This window comes from Amblyomma maculatum, chromosome 6 (assembly GCF_055883805.1).
Source record: "Amblyomma maculatum isolate TAMU_Amacu chromosome 6, ASM5588380v1, whole genome shotgun sequence".
NCBI classification, from domain to species: domain Eukaryota; kingdom Metazoa; phylum Arthropoda; class Arachnida; order Ixodida; family Ixodidae; genus Amblyomma; species Amblyomma maculatum.
The window spans coordinates 173,936,113-173,950,616 of record NC_139349.1 but is presented as its reverse complement, the minus strand read 5'-3'; the positions used below and the strand labels follow the sequence as shown (position 1 = coordinate 173,950,616).

Here is a 14,504-nt window from a genome sequence, read left to right as displayed (position 1 = left end):
GGCCTCAATGACCGACTCCAGCACCAACACCACCAGCCCCGATCCCTCTGCCCCCCCCGGGGTGCTTCCGCTCTTCAGCGGTACCGACAATCAGGACGTGGAGGACTGGCTTTGGTCGTACGAACGTGTAAGCACCCAGAATAAGTGGGATGACGTTTTGAAGCTTAACAACATTATCTTCTACCTAACACAAGTAGTAAAGTTGTGGTTCGCCAATCACGAGGCTGACATTCCAACTTGGGCCTCGTTCAAATCTCGCTTTGTGGATGTCTTTGGTCGCTGTGCGGTCCGCAAGCTTCGCACTGAACACCGTTTTGGCGAGCGGATGCAGCAGACAGGAGAAATCTTCACTAGCTACATCGAAGATGTTTTAGATTTGTGCCATCGCGTAAATACATTGGTGACTGAGGCCGAGAAGATTCGCCACATCATGAGGGGCTTCCATGAAGGCGCATTCAACATCCTCATGGCCAAAGAGCCCCACACTGTAAGTGATGTCACGGTGTGCCAAAGCTACGAAGACTTCGTCACCAACGCATCGTTCCTCGACAACCTGAAGCCACGATCGCGGGTATGTCTGCTGCCACTGTCAGCTCCACACATATTCAAGAAATCAAAGACTTCGTACGGAAAGAAGTTGCATGGCAATTATCACCAATTCCAAACATTCTGCAATCCAGCTCACACTTGGCTCCGACTATACACCAGGCTATTCAGGAACAATTGTTGAAGCACTTCCGCCCCCTCGACAACCAACTCTTCATGCCGCTCCACTCACAGCACCGCTCTTCATGCCGACGCTGTCCCAGCACCTGGACTCACTCCACTGTTTTATGCTGAGGTTGCCACAAGACTACCCCCTTCTACGGCTTTTCTATCGTACGGCTCGCCTCAGCGGGCATTTTTCACTCAGCGCCATGCACCACCTATTCTACGCCCTTGGCGCACATCTGACAACTGGCTGATTTGCTTTGCATGTGGTCTCCCTGGCCATGTTGCACGCCTGTGCCGCCGTCGCCCGGCCCCGTACGTTTTCGATCAGAGCCCGGTCACCTACGCGCAGCCGGCGTCGCCACCCCGTGTGCCACCTCAGCCCTCGTTCCACTTTGACCACTTCTCGCATGACAACTGCTCAACCTCTCCGCGCCGTCGCCAATGCGTCGTCGGTCTACCTCGCTAATGCCGGAAAACCACTAGACGCAGTTCCTTAGGTAAGAACTGTGTTTTCGTCGACCAGTGAAAATGTTTGTACTCTTGCGTTTGTAGATACTGGTGCTGCTGTGTCGGTTGTTGACGTTAGACTGGGCCGCTTGCTACGAAAAGTTGTTCTGCTGTATTCTGGGGTTTCTCTGCGCAACGCCACTGCTCAGAGCATTGAACCGCTCGGTACCTGCACGGCTCGAGTCACTATTCAGGACGTTTCTACGTTATCAGTTTTATCGTTCTCCGTGACTACTCTCATGACATTATTTTAGGGTAGGACTCCTTGTGTCGCAATCGCGCCGTAATTCATTGCGCTCGTGCCAAAGTAGAACTTTCTTCGCTGTGCACCACACCAACCGCCGCTAATGTCCTTGGGGAAGCCAAATGCCACATTGCGGATACTCCTGATATCCCGCCTTCAACTGCTGCAATTGTGCCTATAAACTGTGCCTCTCTTCATGACTGTACAGTGCTCTTCACCCCATCTCCCCTTTTCGTCTCGCGACACTGTCTTCCCCTGCCCTGCACCGTCCTTAGTGTACGAAGCGGCCGCATCGAACTAGCCATTAGTAACTTCATTCTATCCGCTCACGTTGCAACGTGGTGAGTGTGCTGGGCATGCTGAGCCTGTTCCATCAGAAAATTTTATTACCGTCCCGCTGCTTCTCTCCACCTGTGCCGACGCAATCTCAGACAGCGTCAGTGCCCTTAGCCCACCTCGTTCCTCGTCTCTTTCATCGCCTCTGGCTGCCTTCGACGAAGCCATCGACAGTCCTCTCGCTCCAGATCAACGCGCCTCGCTCCTCGACTTGCTGAGCCGATTCCAAGCTTCCTTTGACATACAGCAGCCATCCCTGGGTCGGACATCAACTGTTGCCCACCACATTTATACTGGTACACACGCCCCATTACGCCAACGTCCTTATCGTGTATCAGCCTCAGAGCGCCGCATTATTGATGAGCAAGTCGACGAGATGCTCAGTAGAGTAGTCATTAGCCTTCCAGTAGCCCTTGGGTGTCCCCGGTCGTTTTAGTCCAGAAGAAAGACTGGTCTTTTCGATTCTGTGTGGACTACCTCTGCCTTAATGCGATCACTCAAAAGGACGTCTATTCGCTACCACGCATAGACGACGCACTGGAAACTTTGCATGGACCGGTATTTTTCTTTACGATTTACGATCTGGCTACTGGCAAGTTCCCATGGCTGAGGACGACCATCCCAAGACAGCTTTTGTCACTCCCAACGGGCTTTATGAGTTCAATGTCATGCCGTTTGGCCTGTGTAACGCGCCCGCCACCTTTGAATGCATGATGGACAATATACTCTGCGGTTCGAAGTGGCACACATGTCTCTGCTATTTGGATTATTTTCATCCGACTTCGCGGCCCACCTAACTCGCCTTGAAACTGTCTTGCAATGTCTTAGCGATGCCGGTCTGCAGCTCAATCTGAAAAAGTGCCATTTCGCCGTTCGCCAACTCACTCTTTTAGGGCATTCAGTATCCAAGGATGGCATCCTTCCAGATCCATCTAAACTTCGTGCTGTCGCTGAGTTCCCGAAGCCAACATCTATGAAGCAATTATGCAGCTTTATAGGCTTATGCTCCTATTTTAGGCGTTTCGTTCGAAACTTTGTGACCATCATTGCCCCTCTGACGCGACTTCTCAGCGCTCACAAAGAGCTTTCTGCCTGGTCGCCGGCTTGCGATACTGCTTTTTTATGAAATTGCGCACAATGCCAGATGGCCGTTATTTTGATTCCATGGCACGCATTTGGGGTGCGGCCACTCCTCAGATAGATACGGGTTGCAGAAACACAAGGTAAATAATCTTTATTCGTGCTATTCGTGCATTTTACAACTTGCAAAAACACGGTGCTGCCGCAGTCGCGCGGTTAGAAAACGAAAAGTTTCTGGAGGGAGGCTAGAGACAGAGAGAGAAAGCGCGTGGGCAAGAGGGAAGGCATGTGTGGAGAAGGAAGAGAAGGCGCGTGGAGAGAAGGCCAGTGTTTCCAGATGAAGGTTGTGCGCGGCGGGAAAATTGAACTCAACTCATGTAACAACACACTCCCTGTCTGGTGTTTCATCTGCGCGGAATAAGCATGACCGTTTCAGTCACAGGACGAAGAAATGTCTTTATCACTCCCTGAGTTGCCGTCTTGATCTCGACCTTTCGCACGCTGCCATCCACACTTTCGATAGCGTTCACAATGAGTCCCATGGGCCACTCGTTGCGATGAACCTGGCTGTCCCTCAGTGAAGTAATGTCCTTGATGTCTGACCTGCCCATCGCAATGCCGCACAATCAGGGTGGTGACGTGGTGTCGCCCTGGCACGATGACTGGCTTCTGCTGGTCGAAGTGGTTGGCCCTATCGAGGCGGCCACCAATTCTCAAAAGGCCGTCGGAATCAATTCATGGATCCAGTCTCCACAGAGAGCTTGACTTCGAAAGTCGCTTTCCTTGTTGCAAGCTCATCGACTCGCCTGAATAGACTTCTTTCTGTACGGACAGGATAATGACTGCTTTCGCTTGAGTCAGGTGTTCTGCCACAGGTCATAGTTGGTCTTATGAGTTGCTACATGGACAGGCCGCCGACACATCGTGAGAAGTGCTCCGAAATCTGCTCGCCAGACGTATGAGCACTGCGATTGCACGAGTCAACCTAATCCAGCTTGAAAACCGCTCGAACTGAAAACTGCCGAGTTCTTTCACATTTACACAGGTTGCGAGAACATTTGCTTAGGGCCGCACCTCCGTGTCAGAATCAGCATCAACCATGTCGAACTTGCTCTTCAGTACCCGCGAACAGTGTTCTTGATCATACAAGAACTTCGGGCCCGTCAGCCAGGTTGACCCTGCCATTTGGACTGCAGGCATAAACCTTGTTCCGAGATCCGCAGGGTTCATGTCAGAAGGAACATAATGCCACTGTTATGGACATGTCGAGCTTCTGATGCATTCCATCCCGTTACTGACATACACGTAAAACCTTCGGGTCTCATTATGTATGTAGCCTAGGACCATCTTGCTGTTGGTATAGAAGTTTACAGCATCAAGTCCGATGTCCATTTCACGATTGATGAGCTCTGCTAGCTCTACTGCCAACACTGCACCACAAAGCTCCAGCCTTGGAATGGTGTGTTCCGGATGCGGTGCTAGCTTAGCCTTTCCGATGACGAATCAGACGTAGCACGCGCCATGTGGACATGTCACTCTGAGGTAAGCCACTGCAGCCACAGCCTTGGTTAATGCATCAAAAATGTGCAGTTCTTCGCGCTGTGCGGTGTTGAGTGAGGTAGGGGCATAAGTGCGAGGTATGGCCAGCTGCTTGAGTACTTGTAAGGAGGCTTTCCAAGTCCTCTTGTCATCAGGAAGTGGACAGTCCCTGTCGCATGTCTCGGCGACTAGCTCTTGGAGGAGGGACTTCCCTTGAATGGTGACATGAGCAAAAAACCCAAGTGGGTCATACAGACTGTTCACCACTGTTAAGACACTGCGCCAAGTGAATGGTTTTTCTTGGTTTGGAATCGTGAAGGTGAAGATGTCCTTCGTCAGGTCCCAAGAAATTCCCAGACTGCATTGGATCGGCGGTGCACCATTATACAGATCAAGATACATCAAATCCTTAGCGCGGTCTTCCTCAGGAAATGGCTCTAACACTGTTTGGTTGTTAGAGGCTATTTTGTGGAGCCTAAGGTGTGATGCTGCCAGCATTTGTTGTGTGCGGCGTATCAGGCTGATGGCTTTATTGTCTGTAGAGAGAGACTTCAAGCTATCGTCGACATAGAAACCTCTCTCGACGAACTGCCTGACGTCGCTGCCAAATTCTTCCTCTCCTTCTTGTGCTGTTCTTCGAAGCCCATAGGTTGCAACTGCTGGTGAAGAGCTATTTCCAACATTTGGTACTCCACTATGTCATCTTGGATGTCGTTGTTGCGGAACCACAGAAATCTTGCATAATTCTGTTGGTCATCTCGCACCCGGAAGCAGTAGAACATGTGTGCTGAATGTCCACGGTTACGGCGACAGGTTTTGTCCGGAATCGGATGGGCACTCCAAACAGGCCGTTCATCAGGTCTGGTCCAGTAAGCAGCACACTGTTCAGTGACACGCCCTTAAACTGTGCACTGGAATTGAACAAGACTTGTATTTCACTGGGGTTTCACGGCCGGCAAACACCAAAAATGGGGAAGTACCAGCATTCTTCTCCATCTCGAAGCGGTGGGGCTTCCTTGACATGGCTGTTGTTGAACATTTTGTCCATGAAGTTCGTGAATTGTTCCCTCAGTTCTGGTTTCTTCTTTAAGGTCCGTTGGAGAGAAGCGATACGTGTCTGGGCCAGGTTCTTGTTATTCGGAAGCATAGGTCTTGAGGAACGGAAGGGAAGAGGCGTTACCCAACTGTTTGATTCGTCCCGTGAGAACTCGCCATTCATTATCTTCAAGAACTTCCTGTCCTCCACGGAAAAGGAAGGTCTGTTGTCATCCTTAGTAGTCTGGAATAGCGTTTCTACGATTCCATTATCATAGCTGTTTTTCCAGCAGCGTGCTGAGCAGGTTGGAAGCAGTGTATCAACTCAGGAGTGCTTGCGATCTTCTCCTTGACCAGGAGGTGATTCTGGCATGGCTCAAAAAGGGAGGAGCGTCTACTTTCGATGACGTTTGTCTTGAAGTTGTTAGCACAGTCTGGTGCGCGGTTTCAACTTACGCAGACATTCCCTACGATAACCCATCCCAGGTCCAGTCTCTGAGCAAATGGTGCATCAGCTGGCCCATTGCGCTATTGTCGAACCTTGTGTACTCTGAGGATGTCTCTCTCGAGAAGTAGAATTTTGGCCTGAGTCCAAACAAGAAATGAATCTAGCTACAGATCTGAGATGAGGGTGATGCAATGCCGCTTCCGGTGTAGGAATCTCGTTCCTGTTGTTAGGCATGTCGTTTCACTCAATGAGTGTTGGTAAGGGCAGCTTCAAGGAGCCGTGAATGTCTTCAGTGAGAAATCCGGATGCCCTTCTTACAACTGCTTCCGTAATTCCAGCACACATCCTTAGAGTGTAGGCAGAATAAGACCGAAAATGTCGAAGAACTCCATTCTTGCAAGGGACCTGTTGCTCTGGTCGTCTAGGATGTCATACATTTTTGCAGTCTTGTGAGGCTGGCTTGGATGACTGACTTTAACCAAACAGATCTTTGAGCACGATTTGTCACTGTAGCCTTGTATGCACACTTCTGTACACTTGGACGATACTTCAAGTGAGGAATCCTGGTCTTCTCTGGCGTCTTCAGTACTGTGCTCAAGGACAGAAGGCCTATGGGTGACGTTTCCTGCGTGGAGTGGTGTGGCATGCCTATCGCTACCACAATCGGCACACTTGAGAACTGTTTTGCAGTCTCTTGCAAAGTGGTCTGTAGAAGCGCAGCACCTGAAGCAGATCCCATATTCTTTCAGCAGGGACTTCCGTTCATCCAGTGGCTTTTCTCAGAAGGTGCGACATTTCTGGAGAGGGTGAGGTTTCTTGTGCAGAGGACAATGCTTGTTTGCATCCTGCAGCTTTGGCGTGTTTGGGGGCGGATGCTCAGTGCCTGCCTCCACGTCAGTCACTTGGACTGAGATGGGTGCTCTTCTCATGCCCTCATTCGTTGCCCATCTGTATGCTTTTGGGAGACTTGAAGTGGTGCTACTTGCTGAGGTCGTTTCTCATTTTCGCCTGGTCCCAGACAAAGCTGGAGAAGATTGAGAAGGGGGGAAAGGCGACCTGATGATCTTGCTTGTATTTGAAGCCTTTTATCATCCACATCTCCTGCAAGCGGTGCGGCCACTTTTCTATGATGGGGTTTACCCCTCTTGCGGTGTCCAGATAAGCTAGCCCAATCAAGTGAGGGTCCTCGTTTGCAGCCTCAACCTTAAGAAGCAGATCTCCAAGCTCTCTCAATTTATGGGTGTTTTTCTTGGACAGTCTGGAGAAGCTTGAAATTTTCCTGAAGATGGTCTCTTCTGTAATTTCCGGGCAGCCATAACATTCCTCGAGTCTTTCCCAGACGATCTTTAGCCCGGCCTCCGAGTTGTCCACGTGCACTGAACGTAGCCTCTTTGCATAGCTTGAAGACTCTGTCCCAAGCCACTTCACGAGAAGGTCAAGCTCCTCGCTTGCCGTGACTTCAAGAGTCCGTGTCATTCCCTTGAACGTAGATTTCCACGACCGATAGTTTTCAGGGCAGTCGTCGAACTTCGTAAGGGCGGTACTCACAAAATCGCGTCGAATCAGATACTTCGCCATGGTGGTCAGCTCTGGAGCATTAGCTTGATCAGCTTGCTGAATCGCCAAGTTCGGCGTGACCCCTTGGTTGCGAGCGCTTAGTGTGTATGGAGCATGGCCCTCAGGTGCCTTTGTAGCGTTCCGAAAAACGTGGTGCTCCCCGCCGGCATGCTGCTGCGATTGCGGACGCGGTTGTTGCTCACGTGAGTCTGGTCAAGTATGTAGTCCAAAGTGCGTTGAGCGCGGTCTTCGGATGCCTCCGAGACAGTCCGACAGATGTGATGCTCCCTGCCGTGCGGATCTCTGGCAGCTTCCAGGACCTCCGCTTGTGCTTCCGCAGCGGCCGCTTGCCTTTCCAGCTGCATGACTTCTAACTGTATCCAGCTCTGCTTTCTTCTGCTCGATTGCTGCAGCTGTGCTCTTTTCTTGCTCTTCGAGTCTTGCTTTTCTAGCATCACAGCCGCTTCTTTCTTAGTCAGAGATGCTTGCACTCGCGTCGCGGCGGCCTCCGTCCTTGTTCTGGCGGTGAGCATGCTCGGCGTGGTCGAGGCGGCCGAACACTCTGAACGAGCTGACCGTGACAAATGCCGTGACTGTAGAGAGCTTTCCTTTTTCTCAGAGTGTACAAAGAGGGGTTGGTCTGGACTCACGTGAGCAGGGGGCAACTTGCGGGTAGGGAGACTTCATATCGTCCATGACTGCGATGTAAGTGACGAACCTCTTCAAGAGCGGTTCCAGCCAGCGAAGCGGCGATGCCTAGGCCTAGGTGCTAACGAGACGGCAGACCAGCGGTCATCGTGTTTTTACTATTCTGATTCCATGACGCGTTTGGGGTGCAGCCACTCCTCAGATAGATGACGGGTCGCAGAAATGTAAGGTAAATAATCTTTATCCGTGCATTTTACAACTTGTAAAAATGCGGTGCTGCTGCAGTCGCGCGGTTAGAAATCGAAAAGTTTCTGGAGGGAGGTTAGAGACAGAGAGAGAAAGCGCATGGGCGAGAGGGAAGGCAGTGGGGAGAAGGAAGAGAAGGTGCGTGGAGGTGTCCAATGTTTCTAGATGAAGGTTGTACGCGGCGGGAAAATTAAACTCAACTCATGTAACAGCACAGCCGTAAGTGCCTGCTCATCGTACCTCGCCACCTCCATAGTGATATCTGCGTATTTTACCATAGCGATCCGCAGTGTGGCCATGTGGGTGTATTTAAGTCTTACGAACGGTTGCGACAGCGCTTTTACTGGCACGGTATGTATACCTTCGTCAGTAAGTATGTGCGTTCATGCATCGATTACCAGCGTCGCAAGCCTCCTCCTCTTCATCATCCGGCTCCACTACAGCATCTTCCGTGCCTATACCGACTTTCTATCATGTTGGCCTCGATATGTATGGACCTCTGGTGTACACACCTGCAGGGAATCATTGGATCATCGTGGCTGTTGATCACCTTACTCGCTATGCGGAGACAGCAGCACTTCAGGATGCCACCGGACCCAATGTCGTGTCCTTTCTTCATCATTTCATTTTGCGGCACGGGGCCCCCCGAGAACTTCTAAGTGATCGAGGCAAATCTTTCCTATCCGAGGTTGTCGAAGTACTCCTACGCAAATGTCAGACCATCCACCGGACAGCCAGTGCGTACCACCCTCAAACCAACGGTATCACAGAGCGCTTCAATCACACACTGAGTGACATGATGTCCAAGTGCATCGCCTCTGATCACTCCGATTGGGACAAGATTCTCCGATTTATAACCTATGCCTACAACACCACCGTTCAAGCAACTACTGGATTCTCGCCATTTTCTTTTGCTATACGGTGAACCTTACCATCCTCCCCTACCGTCCTGATATCTCAGAGTATACATCGCTTTCAGCAGCTGCCAGGCACGCTGAAGAATGTCGCAAGCTGGCTCGCTCGCTTACTTGGACGAGCAAGCCCAGAAGAAAGCGCACAGCGACAGCAGCCGCTTTGTCCACCAATTCTCTCCCAGTGCTCACGTATGGCTCTGGGTCCCATCGAGACCACCAGGTCTGACCAGCAAGCTTACTGCCAAGTACCATGGACTTTATCTAGTGCTCCAACAGAGTTCTCCCATCAATTACCTAGTTTAACCGCTAGCTGCTTCCACCGACCTTCGCCGCCGTGGGCGGGACATTGTTTACATGAACCGTTTGAAGCCTTATTACAATCCCGCTATCCTTTCCTCTCCTTGAGTCGCCAGGATGGCTCCTGTTTTCTGCGGGAGCCAGATTGTAAAGAAGTTCCTATTAAGCGGACACATCACCGAGAAAGAGGAAGTGTTTTTGCCGACTAGCTGTCTACAAGTTAAGCCACCACCGCTCCGTTCTTGCTCGCTACCAGTGCCCGCTGCCAGTGCCTGGATCCCTGCTTAACAACTCATTTTCCCCAATAGCTAGGTGGTTACAAGATAACTAAATACGAAGCAGTTGCAGTCACCATGCTCTATTCTAAAACAGTAACAATATGTTTCATATACCTTGAGCCTCATCCAACAATAAACATTTAATGACTTAGAAACACTTTTAGTGCAATTACCTGAACTATACCTGTTAGTCAAGGATTTTAATGCACACTCCTCTTTCTTGGGGAGCAAACAAACGGACACCAGAGATCGCATTTTAGAAGATATTATCCTATGCAACAATGTCTGCCTGCTAAACACAGGCAAGGAAACATACTTGTAAGTTCACCGAGAACTCTAAAAATGAGCTATTTAGACCTGTCATTTTGTTCACCATCTATTAGTGCGGATTTTAATTGGAAAGTTTTAGGCAACCTGTATGAGAGTGATCCCCTACTTGTTATTATTAACATGTCGTCATCACCTTCTGTAATAATGACAAAATCGTCTCACTGGACGCTGCATTTAGCAAATTGGGAACTTTTTCGAGCAGAAGCTAGTCTCGACAAACTATTCTCAGAAGCTCTAAGCATTGATGAACGAAACGAAATATTTACCTCCTGTATTACAACTGCTGAACACCTGTTCATTCCTCAGACCTCATGAGTGGTATGAAAGAATCACAAAATTTGGTATTCACAAGAATGAAAGAAATGAATGAAAGTAAAAAGAATCTTGGCAGAAGTATGTATCATCTATTAACAGCTCAGACACATCCAAAAAAATGTGGAAACAGGTAAGCAGACTAAATGGATGCGTCTGTCCTTTCACGATGACTTTTCTCACAGCCCCCGATAAGCATCAGTGAACAAGCTGACTTACTGGGAGAACTTTTCTCAAGATTCTAGTTCTCATCTCTATACTAACTCATTCCTAAAGCACAAGAAAAGTGATGAAAAGCAAAAACTCCCTACAAATGGCAGTTCTAATGATACCTGCAACAGCTTAATTTGTCAAGAAATCTAGAGTACTGGCCGCCAGTAAACAAACTGCAACTGGACCTGATCATATCCATTATGAGATGCTAGCCCATTTTTCATAACCTGCATTGGGGGCCCTTCTAAAGTTCTACAATTAAATATGGCTATCAGGAAAGCTACCAGAAGCTTGGAAGAAAGCAGTATGCAATTGTGCCTTTCCTGAAAACCAGGGAAGCCACTAACTTTCCCGGGTAGTTATGGGCCCATAGCACTCACAAGTTATCTAGCCAAAACTTTCGAAAGTCTTTTAATTAAATATTAGGCTAATGTTCTTTTTTCGAATCCTGTGCACTTCTTGACATCCACCAGTGTGGTTTTAGGAAAGCATGTTCGACAGTGGACCATCTCATTTGGCTTGAAAATACTTTTAGAGAAGCATTTATACATAGGCAGCATTATCTGGCAGTTTTCTTTGACATGGAAAAAGCTTACGATACAACATGGAGGTTTGAGTTTGTCTATGACCTAGCGGAGATGGGCATCCATGGCAGAATGTTAAACTGCCTGAAAGATTTCTTATCTAACCAATCATTTCAAGCCCGCCTCGGTTCAACCTTCTCAAAAAACTTCACTCAAGAAAATGGTGTACCCCAGGGATGCATTTTTAGTACAACACTCTTTATCGTAAAAATGAACTCCATAGCCAAAATAACCCCAAAGTCTATTATGTATTCAATATACATCGATTACCTTCAAACAGCATGTACATCATCGAGTTTTTAAACTTGTGAAAGATAGATACAACTGACAGTAAACAAACTGGCAATTTGGGCTGACAGAGATGGATTCAAGGTCTCCCCGCAGAAAACAGTCGCCATTCTTTTCTCACTGGAGAGAAGGTTGCAGACCAACCCAACACTCCATCTAAATGAAACCGTACTACCTGCAAAACGAGAGCATAAATTTTGGGGCGTGATATTCGACCACAAACTTCGTTTCCTTCCTCACATAAACACACTGGAAAAGAAAGCCTTTAAATCTCTAAACATTCTGAAAGTACTCTCTCGGAAACATTGGGGGTCTGATAGAGAATGCCTTCTGCACGTCTATAGATTTTTGATACGCTCAACCGTGGATTATGAACGTGTAGTGTGCAGATCAGCAAGGCCATCATGCCTGAAAAATACTAGACCCCGTGCATAACCCAGGCCGACGTCTTTCATGTGGTGCCTATAGAACATCTCCAAAAGATACTTTACGTCGACACAAATGAACCCCCGCTAGATATGCTCTTACTTGCACATATGTTCTTAAAATCAGATCTTTACCAAAACACATTTGCTATCCAATTATAATGAAGTACCCGTCAAGAATAATATTCAGAAACAAACTTCAGGCCTCTGCTCTTGCGATTCGAAGAGATCTGCCAGAATCTCGCAATAATGGACATCCTACCCGGCATTGCCCAAAGACGTGACCCACTAGCTCCATGGTACATTTTTCATGCAGACTGCGACCTCACACTTACACAATTTTGTAAAACACAAACCACCCCTGAACATATTCAAAATTTCTTGCACTGGAGGAAAAATACAGTATGTTCACCAACTTTTATACTGATGGTTCAAAAACATCAGATTATGTTGGAAGTGCGGTGGTACAAAGAAGATAAGAAAAGATATTGAAACTTCCACAGTGTGCATCCATCTCCACTGCAGAATGCTATGCCATCTTAGTCACTCTAGAAAAAATAATAAGCGAGAGCATTACAGCTAATATTATTTACACAGACTCTCCTCACCCCAGAAATGCAGTTGTACCACTACTTGGAGAAATCATACACAACATAAAAACAGCCACTGCCCATGGAATAAGCATCAAACTCTGTTGAGTTTCTTGCCATGTCGAAATCAAAGGCAGTGAGAGAGTGGACATGTGTACAGCTTCGGTTTCTCTAATTCACTTCGGCTTCTCTAATTCACGGGCGCACGGAAAATATACCAAGAATATGTAATGGTGTTAGGCTGTCGCTGCATTATCTGTGTGCACATGGTGTTTTTCTGGCGACAAAGGACTGGCCACAAAAGCTTATGCCTTTCTTCTCCATGTTCAGTCAGCGAAAAGGCTTTCCCGTCACTTGATGGTATCGTGAGTGATTGGGTGGGTCTCATGATGAACCCTGAGGAACTTCTTTTGCGAGTGACGCTTGCAGTGCTGAACACGTCATCCATAGGTCAGTAAACTCGTTTCGATGCGTTCTTCATAGTGGTTGGAGGCACGGGGTACTTCGTCATCACTCATCATCCTGGCCCGGAGCTTCGGCGCCCTGTGTCTTCTTGCGCCATCGGCAGCGGGTTCCTGGGACGACGCATTGCCTGGCAGTTCCCCAGCCAGCCGAACCCGATGCGACATCACTGTTCTCCACCGCCCACTCATTCCCTCGCCCTGACCACAAGACACAAAGAAAGACAAGTAGCCTGATGTTCAGGCCCCACCTACCCAAGATGCCACAAACACGCAAGGACACATCACAAGACATAGTTCACGAAAGACCTGACCAAAGGATCCGAACGACCCAAGATGCCAACCATACGAACCCACCGACCTGATACAGCACCAAACGTGAAGACATCGCCCCCGCCTGTGCCGCTTGGCACATGCCTGGGACCCAGCTGTCAAATCCTGGCGATTGCTTCAGCGAAAGCTTCCTGGGCCAGGCTTCATCTGTCATCATGGCGGCAAGCTGTTACCTTCTTTCTCTTCTGTTTTCACCGATCCACACATGATTATCGTCATGTCATACATCTGATCAACTTTGACTCCATCGTCCAACCGATTGGGACGATAGCTTGGAGGCCCCGAGTAGTGTTATAGGCGTGGAAAAGCGGGCACTGGCGTGGGCAGGCGCGCTCGGGCTAGGTCCGCCATCATTCATTAAACGTCATCTACCATCGCCATCAGTCATGTTCGGTCTCCTTTCTGTATCGGCTTGCGGCCCCGTAACAATATGTTGAATAAATTTATTACAATAAATACAAAAACTTCAACTCACTCAGTACCGAGACTTCTACCGACCATTCCCAAAAGCGTCCATCCAATGACCTTCCTTTGACCTAGAGCCCCAAGCCGCCACCAGCCTTATGTGGTTGCGACCAGTCTGCACCGCCCATATGGCCGCCTTCCATCAAAAGCCTCGCACTCTGTCTCTCACTCGTGCACACCGATCTTTCCTCTGACCACACCTCAACCAAATGTCAATTCACTCGCTTTACTCTTCACAATCATCATCATCAGCCTGACTATACCCACTGCAGGGCGAAGGCTTCTCCCATATTTCTCCACTTAACCCGGTTCTGTGCTAGCTGCATCCACTTGAACCCTGCAAACTTCTTAATACCTAACTCTCTGCCGCCCCCTGCTACGCTTTCCTTCCCTTGGAATCCAGTTTGTTGCCCTCAGCGACAATCGGTTATCCTCTCTTCACACTACATGCCCTGCCCATGTCCATTTCTTCTTCTTAATTTCCACTAGAATGTCGGTAACTTGAGTTATTTCTCTTCACAATAAGACAATAGAAATAAAAGGAAATGAGCACTATTTGCAAGTTCCGCGACCTATAGAGGGCGCCACTGGATATCCAATATGGCTGCCCGAAGGGTGGTCTGGCTAGTTGGCGGCAGCGCTGCACTGGCAGAGGCTCTA

The 14,504-nt window shown here is 48.8% G+C and overlaps 1 protein-coding gene across 2 annotated transcripts in view; it reads left to right on the top strand.

The window, feature by feature from the left end:
• The window catches only part of LOC146187433 (GATA zinc finger domain-containing protein 1), a 51,266-nt gene that overhangs the window by 24,026 nt on the left and 12,736 nt on the right, over nucleotides 1-14,504 (top strand). Inside the window, exon 4 of one of the 2 annotated variants that reach the window (XM_084607697.1) lies at nucleotides 13,069-13,818. The exons of the other annotated variant lie outside the window; for it this stretch is intronic. Coding sequence (XP_084463823.1) covers nucleotides 13,069-13,283 — 215 coding nt within the window. The 3' untranslated portion in view covers nucleotides 13,284-13,818. Of the gene's footprint in view, nucleotides 1-13,068; nucleotides 13,819-14,504 lie in introns of those variants that run through there. 2 annotated transcript variants of the gene reach the window in all.